At 39.7% G+C, this 17,726-nt stretch overlaps 1 protein-coding gene across 1 annotated transcript; it reads left to right on the top strand.

Moving 5' to 3' along the window:
- The first annotated feature begins 3,394 nt into the window (after positions 1-3,394).
- Positions 3,395-17,351, top strand: irf6 (interferon regulatory factor 6). The gene is made up of 8 exons (XM_047348561.1): positions 3,395-3,631; positions 3,956-4,138; positions 7,409-7,604; positions 7,682-7,780; positions 7,866-8,132; positions 11,216-11,608; positions 12,207-12,325; positions 16,295-17,351. Exons 2-8 carry the CDS (start codon positions 3,965-3,967, stop codon positions 16,505-16,507), a joined length of 1,461 nt encoding a protein of 486 aa, XP_047204517.1. The 5' UTR covers positions 3,395-3,631; positions 3,956-3,964; the 3' UTR covers positions 16,508-17,351.
- The last annotated feature ends 375 nt before the right edge of the window (positions 17,352-17,726 follow it).

Raw genomic sequence — 17,726 nt, 5'->3', positions numbered from 1 at the left:
CCTTCCTGCCCACAGCCATCAGCATCTACGACGGCTCTTTGAGGAAACCTTCATAATATGAGCTACAACAACATTTAATTTCCCTTTGGGGTGAATAAAGTATTTTTGAATTGAATTGAATTGAACTGAACTGAACTGAACTGAACGGAATTGAATTGAATTCTCTTCCTTCAGTTCATTTTCCATGGAACCTGAAAACTGTTGGAACCCTAATCTGGATGCTTCAAAATTAAATAACTGTAGGGCTGTACCTAACCCAAAATGCTTAGCAAAGAACATTGAAAAACAAACATCGGTTAAGGTGAGTTCTATGGAGGGCCAGAAGGGACAAAATCAAATAAATAAATCATGAAAAAAAAAAAGTTCCATAAAAAGTTTTTATGTACCATTATTTAATACACTATTAAATAATCAAATATACATTTTAAATGATAAAATTAAATAATAAAATTTTATTTTTTAAATTAATTTAAAAATACATATGGTTATTTCATTCTATATAGAGTGAAATCATTCTATTTGTTTTTAGGGGGTCACCAGGTTGTCAACAGGGGGTCACCAGTCTCTGGCACTGTTATTTTGGGGGTCACAGGATGCCAACATGGTCATAATACGCACTTGTTAGTTTTTAAAGCCCTTTCTGAACCAAGTAGGTTATCTCTAACCTGGTTCAATCTAACAGGAAGAAATGCAAATCATCTGAGAAGATGTAGGCAGCTGACACAAAGATGATTCACTTTGATCCATTACAACCCACACACTCACCCCTTATGGGCTTTCCGACATCAATCACCATCTCAAAATACACAAAAACAATCATTAGCATCACAGACACATGGCAACAAGCACATTATACTCATAAAACAGAAACTAAAACATGCAAAATACACAGACACAAGGGGCAGGCTCTGGAAGGTTTCAAGGTGTGGTTTGGGTTATTGTCAGCCTGGTTTGCCTCATTTTACTTTACCAGTTATCCATCAGCCATGTGCCAATTCAAAAACCTTTCTTTGCTTTCATTTGCAGTGGAAAATCCCATTGTCTCTGTCAGGCAAGCCAAATCAACAACGAGCAATGTTGTCCTCTAATTATTTAACTAGAAACAAACTGAAAATTGACAAAAATTCAAGTATAATTTAATTACAAGGGACTTCTGTTTCTGTGCACAATGACATATAAACACATCAGAATCAGAATCAGAATCAGAAAAGCTTTATTGCCAAGTACGTTTTTGGACATACAAGGAATTTGTTTTGGCGTAGTCGGTGCAATACAATACAAATTAAACAGTATAAACATATCTACAATATAATATAAATATATGTGCACAGTTTTAAGTGAGTGAGAGTAAATATAGAGCAGTATAAGATGCAAGAGCAATACAACAGTGCAGGTGATCATTGTGCAAGTATGGCAGTGCAAGTAAAGCAGGAGTCCAAGTTGAGCGTTAATGTAACGCATAGAGTTACAGTTTACAGGTGTCCTGTCAGCAAAAAAAGGGGGGGGTGTGGGGGAAAGGGAGAATGTCAAGGTGGTTTCCGGGCTTTGTTAACCAGGCTGGTGGCAGATGGGAAAAAACTGTTCTTGTGGCGTGAGGTTTTGGTCCGGATGGACCGCAGCCTCCTGCCAGAGGGGAGAGTCTCAAAGAGTCTGTGACCGGGGTGGGAGGAATCAGCCAGAATCTTCCCTGCCCGCTTCAGGGTCCTGGAGGTGTACAGTTCCTCCATGCAAACACATACAGCATGTATACGGAGCAGCAGGTGCAATAATACAGTTACATGGACACAAAGAACATGCATAATGTTCTTTGTGTCCATGTTCCTCATTTGTTTTATTATTATTATTACTTTTTTTGTTACATTTGTCAATGTTAATGTCATTTCCATGGTTCGCTCCAAGCATTGCTTGTCATTTGTGTAACTTCATAGTTGTTATGGCCTCAGAAAGTTATACTCGTGTACTCCTATGAAGACATTCCACACAAACACTGATGGTAATTTTAGAAATTCTGATCATAATTTTAGTCAGTTCAGTTTGTTGATATAGCAGTATTTTGTAACAAATGTCATGTCAAGGCACTTCACAAGACAAACAAATTTCTCAAGTCATCTCAAGAGAGATAAAATCAAATCAGGACAAAGCATTCTAATCATATAGACAGATTCACATACAATTATATACGTTTTTATTCGATATTAGTTCCAAGTCAAATGTATGTGTGTATTACTAATGATTATAGCTCATATCTAATGAATGCCCAAAATGTAATTTCTCAGAAAATTTTAGCAACTGAAACTATCGGGAAAAATAGAGAAATATATATTGTATACAGACATGTGATGTTCCTGTTATGGCCTACAGGATCATGAGTAAGACTCTGACTTAACTTTCCTTGACAGCAGACAGTCAGTGACAAAATAAATGACTGCTGAAGAAGCGGGCTGCATCCAAACATATTGAGGGAAGGTTAAGAGGAAGGAAAAAGTGCAGCAGAAAAAGATCCATAGTCAAAAGGCATTACTCCACGTGTAATGAATCCATATATCATGAGTTTCCCTTTTAAATTGAATGTCTGAAATAACCCAAGTTTTCAATTATAATCATTATACTGTTTACACTTCAAACAACTGTTCAGTGGTTCAGTACTTTTTGTACAACTTGCTGTTCTCTAGGAGCTTAACGGCAAAATTCACAATAGGTGATTGATCTATGAATCGACCAATGCATTTCTGAGGGCCACCCTTCAAGAAGAGTGGGATGAGCAGCCTGAGCAGACAATAGATCGAATTGTGAACAGCATGAGATGTCATTATTTGGTTGTATAATTGATGCTCAAGGGGTTATTGAAACATTAACATCTTTTGTTGTGGTATACCCACCCCTGTTGTCAGCTTTTGTTTCAGTAACTTATTTGAGATGATGAAATCCCCTTTGCAAGCTTCGACTTAAATGCCTGACTTTCATGATGTAATATCACTGGCATGAACTTTTGGATCATGGAGAAGGGTTTAAATATAAATAATTTTTGACATGCCCTTTTAAAGATACATAACTCTTATTAAAATCTAGGCTTATTTTTTGAAGAAACCAACTTCTCGGTTGGATGTAAATTATTTTAAACCTAAATCTGCCAGGGGTATGAATAATGTGGAGGATAATTGTGTTTTCATATAAAGGTCCTGCCAGTTGTTACCTTTTAATAATTAAGAAATAATTTGGTAAGTGCCTAAGGTAGAGTACATATTTCTGTAAATGCACATCTGCATTCTGTCAACTTTGCACATCGTGACAGACCAGCACCGAGGTGCTCAGAAAAGGTGTGTCCGCGGTGTGACGTCACGCCTGTTACCTGAGTTTCGGTGAGGAGGGAGGGAGGAGGAGGAGGAGGAGGAGGAGGAGGAGAAGGGGGGTAGAGGGCCGAGCCGAGTGAAAAATTACACATATCGGCTCCTCGGAGTTCTCTGAGATAAACTTTTCTCTAGGTGTTGTTTTTCATCGTCCTGCTTCGTGTGAGTTGACCTTGCCTGGAGTAGGTCTGTGGGAAGCTTGGTCCCGCACAAAGGAAAGAGACGACCTTCTTCCCAGCTCCCCGACAGGGAAGGTTTTGCTTCAACTTCCTGCTTCAGCACAGGTATGTTTTCTCGTTCTTATTAAACGCGTCTCGTTCTTTTTTTTCCTGCCAGGTTTTGCTGCGCTTACTGCTGCTTGTTTACATATTTATAAATGATTTAGAAATAAATCCGTGGCACGGTGATAGGCCACTCCGCCTGTCACAGTGAAGCCGGACCGCTTCCAAACGTTTGGAAAATCCGGATTTGCCGGATTTCGGTGAACTGTGTTGTTGCATTGATTATTGTTTTGCCAGTTTGGAAAGTTACACACATAACAGGGTGGACTGGCTGGTTTATATCTGTATGTGTGCGTTTTCAAACTGTTTTATTTATTTTGTATTAAGTCGGACAGGATGGCGGTCACCCCTCGACGCGTTCGCCTCAAGCCGTGGCTGGTTGCCCAGGTGGACAGTGGACGGTACCCGGGTCTGGTTTGGCTCGACAGGGAGGGCATGCGCTTCCGCATCCCCTGGAAACACGCCACCAGACACACGCCTCAACACGAGGATGAGGACACCATATTTAAGGTTAATGTCTTTTAGATTGTCTCAGCAATATGTGGGGCGAAAATGCGTTGGAAGGAGGCCCTGAGAGGATTTCATCTGGGGGCTCACTTCCAGTTAAGCCCACATCAACGATTTCTCTTTTATATCATGCTTCATCTTTTTTTTTTTATCGCAGTTTTGTTTTCTGCATTTGACAGAACTTGTTTAGTAATCCAGAAAAAAGTTATAGTTTCAAGCAAGTTTGTTGGTTGGTTGAATGCCCCTCCCCCACCCATTGCTGTGACTGCCAGTTAGCTGGCTGTAAGAAGGCTCCTACACTTTTCCCTCAGATATAAAGGACAATTTGGGGTGTTTGGAAATATTTCTGGTTAGGCAAACATGAACAGTAATTGTGTGTGAACTAAAGGACCACCTCCCATCATTCTTACAGTGGCAGAAGGACAGCTGATGCAAAGGCAACTCTACAAATTTGCCACTCATGGCTAAACAATCTAATATGAGTGGCATTTTGCATGAATGACAATGATTTTCAAGCAGCTGCAAAAGTTTTTTTTTTTTAAATTTGTTATAAATTAATCATTTCTTTTGTTGCAATTGTGTTATGATAGAGTGCCATATTTGAGTATCTGCCCCTTTATATATTGTAAGACCATTTGTAAGACTTTTCTCTTGCTCTCGGTGGAAGACACATGCATTTTCTCTCCCTCCCTCCCTGCTTCTGCTTTTCTCTGTATTTTCCTCAGAGCATATCCTCCAAACTTGTAAATTATGGATTTGGTCAGCTGGTCTCTCAACGTAATTGGTTAAATTTTTTTTTTTCCTACGGGAAGACAGGGTAAAGGAGACCCTCTTGTCCAGGCGGGACGTTCTTCTCTGGATACACAATGGATTCTTGGCAGCAGTGGAAGATTGAGTGCCTGACTATGATGTTGGTCGCGGACGTAGAAAATGTGTACATATTTGGACTTTGATAACAGGATTTCTACTTTTTGGAGTTGGTGGTTACCTGGCTTATTGAGTGATTTGCAAAACGTGGGGAGCTGTTCAAAGTGTTCCAAAGCTTCCTGCGATGTTGGATGAAGTCTGTAGAGCGATCAACACTCAGACTGAAATGTTAAGAGAGCAGAATCACAAGCTGGACACGATTCTTGAACAGAATCGCAGCCTGGCAGCGGTTGGACTCAGAGGTTAAAGGATATAATCTTGGAGAAGTTGTACGCTTGAGATCTGTGGAAAGTACCAGAAATTTGGCTATTTGGATTCGCAATTAAGACATACCAGTAAAACTCTTAAGGTAGTTGGAAACTCACAACTGCCTGAACCACAACATTTATTGTTTTTCTAAATCTAGTGCCCCAATGTGGCCTTGGCAACTTCTGCTAACTAGCTATCGACAAAATATCTCCTGGATGTTATATAAACACGACGCTCTTCCCCAGCACTCCCCTACCAGCTGTGTGCTGATAGGACTATGTGGCCGATTGATAAAACTTCCACCTCTCTTCTCAAGGACAATGGCGCTTCTATCAGTGTTGACAGTCTAATTCTTGCAAATACACTCAGACTTATATATATTCGCACCCTCAAGATTCCACTGCTGAATTTTACTTATGTGTGTGTTGCTTACCCCTGCTGAGGTTTTTTTTGTACTGTTTCAGAATAGAGTCTGAAATATGATTTTTTTCCCCCTCCTATCTTACTTTACCTAAATGTGTGATTTCATTACTTTTCATAGATTTTACCAGCAAAAACCAAACATTATTAGTAACTTGGACTTTAGCTGCTCTTACACCAATGACCCAGCTTTCTTAATGAGATTACTTAGTTCAACTTCAGCACCAGTAAAAGCAATATATTATTAGCACCTGAAAATGTGGATTAAAGCTGTCTTGTACCAGTGACTCAGCTTCACTAGTTAGAATTCAGTGGAATGATGAGACTTCTTAGCACAAGATGCTTTCCCCTACATAGAGGACTTAATGATATAATTACCTCTTTAGAAAGATTGGTTTAGAACCAGCTCTTACCAGTAAAACCCAAAGGATTATTAATGTTATCTGTATCATTGTAATGTTGGCCAGAGATTTTTAGATTTCTCAGAAGGATTCATAGATTTTTAGATGTCTTAGCATTTGATTTGTTTTTCTGTGTTCTTTGTGATTGTATTGTAATTGTATGTACAGCGCTTTGAGTGTCTCGTTACTGAAAAGCGCTATATAAATAAACTTACCTTACCATACCATAGTAAAACTGTTCTGGTGTGCCACACCAAGATCTTCAGCATTCACTCACTTTCAAAACTTTCTGCAGGAGCTTTATTAAAACTACAGTTGGCTATTAATGCAGACTGGTAACCTGAGCAGAAAGCCTGACTGACTAAAAAGTTAATACTAGCTTGTTATACTTCCGGTGTCACTCTATAAATAGCAAAGTGACCACATAGGTATGGTATGCGGTGCAATAAGCATGTTAAAACTTCAAAATTTGGCAGATCATAGATATAACGAATAAATGTAATAACATTATCACTGTAATAACAGTATTAGGCACGTGTCTGTTTTAATTAACGCAGTTAGATTGCTATTGTTAATACAGTTTTGCTGTGGTAATTCTTATTAAAAGTTATCATACAGTGAGAATCTCATACAGGTTATTGAAAATTAAAAACAATTTAAAAGGGCAGCACTTAGCTCTAAAACACAAACTAAACATTAATCTGACTTTATGACAGAATTACATTTGATCAAAAAAATAGTCTCTTTGGCTTTTTTATTTAATTTAATTTTTTTGAAAATTGGGGTCAGTAAAAAGAAAAAATCCCCCCAAAAAATCAATACATCAAATTAATGGACAATGGATAAGAGAATGGAAAATAACATCATTTTTTTTTAGCTGTGATGCTTTGTGATGTCAGTAGAGCCAGTGATGAATTTAAATAAATGTGTGTATTTCTCATCAACATCAGTCACTTAATTATTATTGTGTGTATTCAAGTACTCCTTTAAAACATTTTCATGCTTTCAAGGTTTGGTTTCCTCTCTAAAGCTTTTCTGAGCTCAGAAGATAACCAAATAAAAATGATCAGACATGATGTTTCTTGATCACATCTCTGTTATTTATGTAAATATTGAAATTATATGCATTTTAATCAAAACATTTCTGCTGAACATCTCTTATTTTTTTTCGCCACATGTTCAGATCAATGCAACACCAGCTCAATAAATAAAAGGTTCAGAGATATATGGGGTGGCGCAGTGTAATTGATTCCGTGTTTCTGACTGTTCCCTTCAGGCGTGGGCTGTGGAAACCGGGAAGTTTCAGGAGGGAGTTGATGAACCTGATCCTGCCAAGTGGAAAGCCCAACTTCGATGCGCCCTGAACAAAAGCCGGGAATTTAAACTCATCTATGATGGCACCAAGGAAACCCCCATAAATCCTGAAAAGATATACGACGTCTGCGACATCCCGCAGTCTACCAGTAACCAAAGTAAGCGCAGGGTTCTTCAGGTGTTTTAGAGATTTGCATTGTTTTCCATTTTGAATATTTTTTTCTCGCCCTGACAGCTCCTTCGGATGCAGGATCTCAGACTCCGTATGATGAGGATTGTGGAGAGGAAGATATTCCAGACACACCAGAGTCTCTTCCTCCATATCCATCCAATGGTGATTGTTTACATCCTTATATATTTTGCAAAGATTTATAGTAAACTGTTGGAATGGAATAAATAATTTCTCTTTCATCCTCTAGGAACCAGTCCTTCTCCACTCATTATGTGGTCTCCAGTGGGGTCAGATTCATCCATGCAGCCTCCCAGCTGTCCACCTTCGAACGAGGTCTGGCCCAAAGAGGAGCCTGGCAAAATCTGGCCCAAAGAGGAGCCCACAGATGTAGAGATGCCCGCCACGAACCTGGATGAACTGCCCCCTGCCCCTCTGCCTAACCCCATCCTGCAGCCCCCTCCTCTTGCTGAAGCCTTCTTTGCCTCTCCAGAAATGTGGATCAGCTCCCTTCCAAGTTAGTGTGAACAATTTTTAGCTCCTTACAGAAATCAGCGTTTTGTCACAAAATGCAACACAAGCAAATGGGCAGTAGTCGCAGCATTTTTTCCTCGTCAAGAATTAGTGCAGTTCAGGTTTTTTTTTTTAATTTAGCTGCAGAATTCTGCAAAAAATGTCTGACTTGTTTTTATTTTCAGCAAAGTGAGCCACTTAAGACATGAAATGTTGAAGTTTTTCTGGATCACTTTCTCTAAAACAGATAGTTGATACTGTTGGTAAATTACGAAGCACTCTTGAATTTTAGATAGTTCTTGTTACCTGGGGAAGCCCCAGTAGGTATTTTTATGCATCTACATTTTAAATCATCATACATAATCATGTTTACCTTGCTACATCATCTTCTTGTTCACACACAGAAGGTAAGTCATTATGAGACTTACTACAGGAAGCTGGGCCCAGTGTAGAGCCCTGTGGGAAACCAGCTGTTAAACATGGATATTTACAGCTGTGCACAGATACATGTACCCACAGTTGTCATATAGAAACTTGTTTATGGGTTCTGTAGTTCAAAGATCCTTGCTCAAGGGAGCAGCAAGGTTGACTCCTCAGTTTCCAAACAATGACCCCTCTGACGGTTGTATACTGCAAAATGAGAACTCCTTAGAGCCCCACTTTAAAAATAAACAACCTTCTTGTAGGAATAGTTCAGTTGAAATGAGGTTCTGTTTAAAGCCAAAGCAAATTATGTCTTGGGTGCAGTCAATGACTTTCTTGGTATCTCATTTAATACTCTATATAGTGCTGTGAACAAGTACACTGCTCAAAAAAATAAAGGGAAGACTCAAATAACACATTCCTGATCTGAATGAAATATTCTCATGGAATACTTTGTTCTGTACAAAGTTGAATGTGTTTAACAAAATCACACAAAAATCATCAATGGAAATCAAATGTATTAATCAATGGAGGCCTGGATTTGGAGTCACACACAAAATTAAAGTGGAAAAACTACAGGCTGATCCAACTTTGATGTAATGTCCTTAAAACAAGTCAAAATGAGGCTCAGTATTGTGTGTGGCCTCCATGTACCTGTATGACCTCCCTACAACGCCTGGGCATGCTCCTGATGAGACGGTGGATGGTCTCCTGAGGGATCTCCTCCCAGACCTGGACTAAAGCATCCACCAACTCCTGGACAGTCTGTGGTGCAACGTGACGTTGGTGGATGGAGCGAGACATCTGTGAAGAGCACAGGGCGCCAGTGGCAAATTTACCAATCCTGGTGTTCTCTGGCAAATGACAAGTGTCCTGCACGGTGTTGGGCTGTGAGCACAACCCCCATTTGTGGACGTCGGGTCCTCATACCATCCTCATGGAGTCGGTTTCTAACCATTTGTGCAGACACATGCACATTTGTGGCCTGCTGGAGGTCATTTTGCAGGGCTCTGGCAGTGCTCCTCCTGTTCCTCCTTGCACAAAGGCGGAGGTAGCAGTCCTGCTGCTGGGTTGTTGCCCTCCTACGACCTCCTCCATGTCTCCTGGTGTACTGGCCTGTCTCCTGGTAGTGCCTCCAGGCTCTGGACGCTACGCTGACAGACACAGCAAACCTTCTTGCCACAGCTCACATTGATGTGCCATCCTGGATGAGCTGCTCTACCTGAGCCACTTGTGTGGGTTTTAGAGTCCGTCTCATGCTACCATGAGTGTGAAAGCACCACCAACATTCAAAAGTGACCAAAACATCAGCCAGAAAGCAGAGGTACTGAGAAGTGTTCTGTGGTCCCCACCTGCAGAACCACTCCTTTATTGAGTGTTTTGCTAATCACCAAAGATTTCCCCCTGTTGTCTATTTCATTTGAACAACAACATGTGAAATTAATTGTCAATCAGTGTTGCTTCCTAAGAGGACAGTTTGATTTCACAGAAGTTTGATTTACTTTGAGTTTTATTGTGTTGTTTAAGTGTTCCCTTTATTTTTTTCAGCAGTGTATTTGCCTCCTTATTGATTTCTTGCTTTTGCTTTTTTTTTTCTGTGACACTTATATTTCAGGTCATCAAACTAATTTTAATATCAGAAGATAACCTGAGGAGTTTCAACCAGACTTGGATTAGACAGCATGACAATGACCCCAAATGCACTAGCAAGTCCACTTCTGAGTAGCTAAAGGTAGATAAGAGACAGTGGCCCTGTCAAAGTATGCACTTCAAGCAGATTGCAATGCTCAGGCCTTAAACAAGCTCAAAAATAATTTTAACAAAAACAAATTAAACAAAATGAGTAGTTTGATGTGACACTTGATGCTTTAAGTGTGACAAAAAAGCAAAAACCAGAAAAGTTTGTCACACAGCAAATACTTTTCCCAGCACTGTAAACCCAGACTAGTTGATCCAGGAGGCCATTACAATCTTAAAACAAGTCCAGTTTCAAAGGCGTCTTAGTGGTCAATGCAAATGTTATTGTATGGACCTTTTTATCTGTCATTTGCAGTGGGCATTCAGGACGAGGTTTATGTACCACTATGACTGCTTGTCAGGACAGTAAAAAGTCTACTTTGGTCTTGGTGCCTCTCCGACTAGCAGTTAGCTTCAGCCCCTTGGATCAGTTAATCTAAATGAAGACACCAAGAGATTTATCTACGGCAGGTAACATATTAACAGCTTTAGATTTATAACTATTCTTTCAAGACGGTGCTGTCAACAGAGTATTTCTGAATATTCTGAAGTAAGAGGCGTATCACCGTGGGTCAGCGTGAAACCTCTGCACTGTTGAACATAATGTCTTTGCATAAGTGGCACATAAGTCCCAGCTCGAAGCTCTGTTTAAAAAGAACTCGAACATTGAGAGTTTGGGTTTCCCTTAGCACCAGCATTAGGCCTAAAAAGAAAAAATATAACTGGAGCAAATTCTTGTTGCCTTTTGTTGACAGACATAAGGACCTTTTCAAAATGAGCAGATTGCTTTATACGTCTTATCAAGCATATATTTGAGGCATGTTGGTACAGTAAAAATGTATTTCTGTGTTTTAGAGTTAACTGTCCCTTTTAAGCTGAAGTTTATACGTTAAGACTTTCTGAAGTTTCTCCTGTTCCCTGACCCAGTGACAGACCTAGAGGTCCAGTTTCTGTACAGAGGGAAGGAGATGTGTCCCACCGTGACTGTGAGTAACCCGCAGGGCTGCAGGCTGTTCTACGGGGACCTCGGACCCATGGTTAACCAGGAGGAGCTGTTCGGCCCCGTGAACCTGGCCCAGTTACGCTTCCCGACCACAGAGCACATCACCAATGACAAGCAGAGAATCTTCACCAATCGGCTGCTGGATGTGATGGATCGAGGTCTGATCCTGGAGGTCAGCGGCCATGATATCTACGCAATCCGCCTCTGCCAGTGTAAGGTGTACTGGTCTGGCCCCTGTGCTCCAAACCCGAATGCGCCAAATCTCATAGAGCGGCAGAAGAAGGTCAAACTCTTTTGTCTGGAGTCGTTTCTCAGCGGCAAGTACTATTTATATTTTTATATATCCTGAATAAAACGGCAAGTAGAGATGGTACCTCAACCAACATAACACATTTTAAAAAGTTGATCCAGACTTGGGTTCATTATTTGAACTCTTGTTTTCTGAGGTTAAAAACAATATTTTTATTAGCAGACAAGTAGAAAGGAGCACTATGTTTCCCCACAGCCTGTGCCTACCATGAGGAATTTTGATAACAAGACAGTCTGGAAAAGTGTGGAGGTTTTATTGAATTTCTTTCAAGTATTTCACAGTTCAAGTTGCATCGATCGTTCCATGATTTTTATTTCAGTTTATTTTTCCGCCCATCCACAAATCTGTTTGTATATCATCCATCTATCCATCTGTATGTTTGTCAGCCCATTCATGTTTTTTTTATCATCCATCTATCCGTTTTCTATTAATTCATAGTCACATAAATATATATATGGTCTACAAAAGAGTGGAAAAACTCTAGATGTTTGAGTCTGGAAAAGCATTGAATTTGGACATGAAAATGTGTAGGAACCCTGTGATGAGAATTTCTGAACATAATCATAATTATAGAGCGGTTGTTCATTTATTTACTTGATATGCAGGTGTGGTAGCTCAACAGCGTGGCCAGACAACCGGCCCTCCTCAGTTTGAAATCAACCTCTGCTTTGGGGAGGAGTGGCCAGATGGAAGACCCAGGGAGCGAAAACTCATCATGGTCCAGGTGGGAATGCAGGATTTCTCGTTCCCCTCCAGCCACAGTTCTGTTGCTGTTCTTCATGATGGAGGCAGGAGTTTGTTATTCAGGATGAAGTTTAGCAGCAGTTCTTCCTGTATGGGATTTTCATGTCGGGTTTGTTTGGGGGGTCAGATCTCTAATCTGGGATTGAGTTTTCTAGTTTGAAGTCAAAAAACCAGGAGATTGTACTAATTGTTTTCAGTGATCAGGCTGCTATTCCATCTCCATTTTATGCATTCAAACACCTGATAGACTGCACATCAATTGATACTGGTTTAAAAAGATACAGAGTCAGAAGTGCCAATAAATATTTTATTCCTGCAAGTTTTCATATGTTTTAAACATGCAGCGACCATCTTGGATATCAAACTCTGGGTGCCTCGGAGGTCTGAGATTTTCATCTTTGCCGACATTCTTCTCTGTTTTCTGACTTCAAACTAAACAATTTATTTTTCAGAGTACAAATCAAACCTATATGAATAACCCCCAACCTGTACTCTCCTACATTTTATGTTGGGGATCCTGTTCTAATTCTAACACTAATATATTTATGGTAACAGCGGGGCATGTTCCTGTAGCTGACAGCAGTACCAAGAGAGAGAGCATCCAGCAAGCAGAAACTTTTATGGATTATTACAAGTTTATTCTTCCTCCAGGCGTTGAAAGGCCTGCCCTATTTGTTCAGTTGAGTGTTAATGCTGTTACCTTTTGTTGTTTGAACTTATTTTACCTTCATATTTTGTTAGTTTTTCCCTTCTCAAACATTGCCATCCATCCAGTTTTTGATCAGTTTTGGTTTTACAGACATTATCAGTTTATTATTATCACAATAAATTGCCATTTTTATCACCATATTTGTTTCTTGTTAACAAACAATATAACTGCTCATTTCCATTCAATCAGTGCTAAGTACCCACATATGCAGCTATTCTGGACCGTGTTTAGCAGATATTTTAACTATGGGATTGTTGTCCTCCATTAGAGCCCAGTAATAAAACTTTATGTTGGCAGTAGCATAACCTCCAATCCAAGCGTTAATTTGAATACAGTTCTGGATTTATAGTGGGAGAAAAAAATCAGTGAAAGAAAAATGATTGATTATTGTGTTTGGTGAACATTTCCGTGTTAACTTGGCCAGATGTTTTGGATCAGTATCCTGCTAAAAGATTTATTTATGACCCATTTTTGCCTTTTCTGGTAGAAACTGCCAGATTTGATCTAAAATCTCCTGACATTTCAAAGAGTTAATGATGCCATACACTCTAACAAGCATATAGGGCTTTTGTAAGAAAAAACATGCCCACAGCATCATAGATCCTCCACCTTACTTGCCAGTAGTAGACATGAGGTGCTTTTCCAAATATTTTTTTTACACCTGAACCACCTGGAGTGATTGTTGCCAAAAAGCTCAGTTGTAATCTTATCACACTAAAGCACAGATATAAATGAGAAAACTCCAGGTTTATGTTTGTGATGGAAGGACAGAAAAGGCTTTCTTGTTGGCATGTAGTCGGCATCTAATGATTGTGAAGAAGAATTAGTGACATGATGACTCATTGTTTTCTGCAGCTCTAGCAGTGCGTTTTACTTTCTGCATCATCCTCCTCACCCAGCCTGGTTTGCTACAGTTAAGGTAGTTTAAAACCTTTTAATCATTGCTCGGACTTTAGATATGGGCAAATTTTGTAAAGCAGCTACTTCCTTGTTGCGTTGTTCTGACTTATGAAAATAAATACGCATCCGCCTTACTGTATTGGGGTGTTCTCAAGCAATTGCTAGGTTAAATATGCTTCTGTGTTACACATTTCCAGGTCCTTCTCAAAAAATATTAGCATATTGTGATAAGGTTCATTATTTTCCATAATGTCATGATGAAAATTTAACATTCATATATTTTAGATTCATTGCACACTAACTGAAATATTTCAGGTCTTTTATTGTCTTAATACGGATGATTGTGGCATACAGCTCATGAAAACCCAAAATTCCTATCTCACAAAATTAGCATATTTCATCCGACCAATAAAAGAAAAGTGTTTTTAATACAAAAAACGTCAACCTTCAAATAATCATGTACAGTTATGCACTCAATACTTGGTCGGGAATCCTTTTGCAGAAATGACTGCTTCAATGCGGCGTGGCATGGAGGCAATCAGCCTGTGGCACTGCTGAGGTCTTATGGAGGCCCAGGATGCTTCGATAGCGGCCTTTAGCTCATCCAGAGTGTTGGGTCTTGAGTCTCTCAACGTTCTCTTCACAATATCCCACAGATTCTCTATGGGGTTCAGGTCAGGAGAGTTGGCAGGCCAATTGAGCACAGTGATACCATGGTCAGTAAACCATTTACCAGTGGTTTTGGCACTGTGAGCAGGTGCCAGGTCGTGCTGAAAAACAAAATCTTCATCTCCATAAAGCTTTTCAGCAGATGGAAGCATGAAGTGCTCCAAAATCTCCTGATAGCTAGCTGCATTGACCCTGCCCTTGATAAAACACAGTGGACCAACACCAGCAGCTGACACGGCACCCCAGACCATCACTGACTGTGGGTACTTGACACTGGACTTCTGGCATTTTGGCATTTCCTTCTCCCCAGTCTTCCTCCAGACTCTGGCACCTTGATTTCCGAATGACATGCAGAATTTGCTTTCATCCGAAAAAAGTACTTTGGACCACTGAGCAACAGTCCAGTGCTGCTTCTCTGTAGCCCAGGTCAGGCGCTTCTGCCGCTGTTTCTGGTTCAAAAGTGGCTTGACCTGGGGAATGCGGCACCTGTAGCCCATTTCCTGCACACGCCTTTGCACGGTGGCTCTGGATGTTTCTACTCCAGACTCAGTCCACTGCTTCCGCAGGTCCCCCAAGGTCTGGAATCGGCCCTTCTCCACAATCTTCCTCAGGGTCCGGTCACCTCTTCTCGTTGTGCAGCGTTTTCTGCCACACTTTTTCCTTCCCACAGACTTCCCACTGAGGTGCCTTGATACAGCACTCTGGGAACAGCCTATTCGTTCAGAAATGTCTTTCTGTGTCTTACCCTCTTGCTTGAGGGTGTCAATAGTGGCCTTCTGGACAGCAGTCAGGTCGGCAGTCTTACCCATGATTGGGGTTTTGAGTGATGAACCAGGCTGGGAGTTTTAAAGGCCTCAGGAATCTTTTGCAGGTGTTTAGAGTTAACTCGTTGATTCAGATGATTAGGTTCATAGCTCGTTTAGAGACCCTTTTAATGATATGCTAATTTTGTGAGATAGGAATTTTGGGTTTTCATGAGCTGTATGCCAAAATCATCCGTATTAAGACAATAAAAGACCTGAAATATTTCAGTTAGTGTGCAATGAATCTAAAATATATGAATGTTAAATTTTCATCATGACATTATGGAAAATAATGAACTTTATCACAATATGCTAATATTTTGAGAAGGACCTGTATACACCAGGGGAAACAGAAAGTCATGGTTTAGTATTTAAAAGTTCCTCGACACTGATCAACCTAAAAAAGAAAATAATAGAAATGTGGGATTTTGAATTTGACCAAAAACTCAAATTAATAGTCGAATTTTGTACTACTTTTTGGCATCATTTTGTGTAGAATATTAAGCTATAGTTTTAATATGTTTGAGGCAAGTGGCCTAACATGTACATGTTGGGACACTTGAACACTAGGAAACATGAACATGTTTTTATCCAAAACAGACTTATGTTAAAGATGCTGCAGTAAGAAAGACCTGTTTGTACTATTAGCCCTTAATCTAGTAACCAGTCTCATTGGCTCATTGGTTTGACTACCATACAACAATCATGCTCATAATATTTATTTAAAAACAGTGAAATATATCAACATTATAAAGTTACTAGATGGATGAAAAGGTAAATTCATATTTTGGTCATTTAAACCAGTGGATCATTGAGATTAACAGCATCCTGTCTTTTGTTCTCATACTCTTCTTGTTCTTTCTCTCAGGTCATTCCTGTGGTGGCTCGAATGATAAGCGAGATATTTTCCGGGGATAACAACCTTTCATTTGACAGCAGCAGCGTCCGCCTGCAGATTTCAATTCCAGACATAAAAGACAATATAGTGACCCACCTAAAGCAGTTGTACTGCCTAATACAGAACCACCAAGGCCAGGAAGGGTGGGCTCTGCCCCCTAACTCAGGCCTGAACATTGCCTAGGCTCTGCAGACTCAGTGAAACTGTGAACCAACTGTAACATATAAACATCTCTATATTACTCACCATTGCATGGGTTTGCCCCTATGTTAGCAAAGAAGTACTTATGTGTAATCCTGTTTAGAAGTGTGCACAATATACTGTAGGATTTGTATGCTTTTAAGCCTTTTTCTTGTTTGTAAAATTTTGCTATGCGGTAGTTCTTGAAATGTAAAATCCATGCCCAAAATCCTGCATGAGTCTGTGGGCAGAAGCTACAGATAATTGGGGCAAAGTCCGTCTTGCTGCAGAGGAATAGTTATAGTTAATCAGTTACAGATATCCAGTATGTGATCGCATGACTTCCTGAGAGGCTGTCTGTTATAAAATGGATCTTGTTGACTTTTCTATCATTTAACTTTACACAATATAGAAGAATACATCTAGCAAGAGATTTCTGTGTAGTAAATAAAAATAAATGTGAGTTAATGCAGGCATAAAAATGGATTCTTCTACAGTGCATGCATGAATATATGATCCAGTGACCCCTGCTGAGATCCAATAATATCAGCCTTTTAAAAAAAAGTTGAAACATTTTCTTTTGTCACATTTGAATTTGATCAGCTGCTCATCTTCAGACATTTTTTCTCCGTATAAAATATTGAATATTTTTGTACTTGTACATTTTGGTTTAGCTACAGATTGTATCCAGGCAATATTTTAACAACATTCAGATACATTATTCCTGTTTTGTTTCTGTTTAATTTCTTTGCACTTTGGGTTGCTGAAATGTTTTCTGGTTTGCTGAATGTATTTACCCTGTGATTGCATGTTTATGTTATCAATAAAAATGCCTTTGAACACCTTTTTTATGATTGGTATGTTACTTTTAATCTGGCACGAACAATGACACATGTACAGTGGAGAAAATATAGACTTTAACCATGATTTACTTTTATTGCTTCTGTGGAGAGCTGCTGTTGCATAAGTTTCTGTTGCAGACGGCCGTCTGGTACTCCAGAAGGTAAACTGTAAAGTCAACAGCCTAATGTTTGTTAAAGTAACACATATGACCCTGCTGGTTTCAGCACAACATGATGTAATGTGTTTCTACCCAGAGGCAACCCCAGAACAGATGAAAGCAAAGCAGAGTTGTACAGGTGCTATGATAGTCATGGTAGAAAGAAAGTACACCCTCTGGTTTTAAAGTATTTTAAACACACCACAGGCTCCACATATTTAT

The sequence above is a fragment of the Girardinichthys multiradiatus genome, chromosome 20 (genome assembly GCF_021462225.1).
Source record: "Girardinichthys multiradiatus isolate DD_20200921_A chromosome 20, DD_fGirMul_XY1, whole genome shotgun sequence".
In the NCBI taxonomy this organism is placed as follows: domain Eukaryota; kingdom Metazoa; phylum Chordata; class Actinopteri; order Cyprinodontiformes; family Goodeidae; genus Girardinichthys; species Girardinichthys multiradiatus.
Note: the sequence above shows the minus strand (reverse complement) of the source record. Positions and strands in the feature narration are given on the sequence as shown.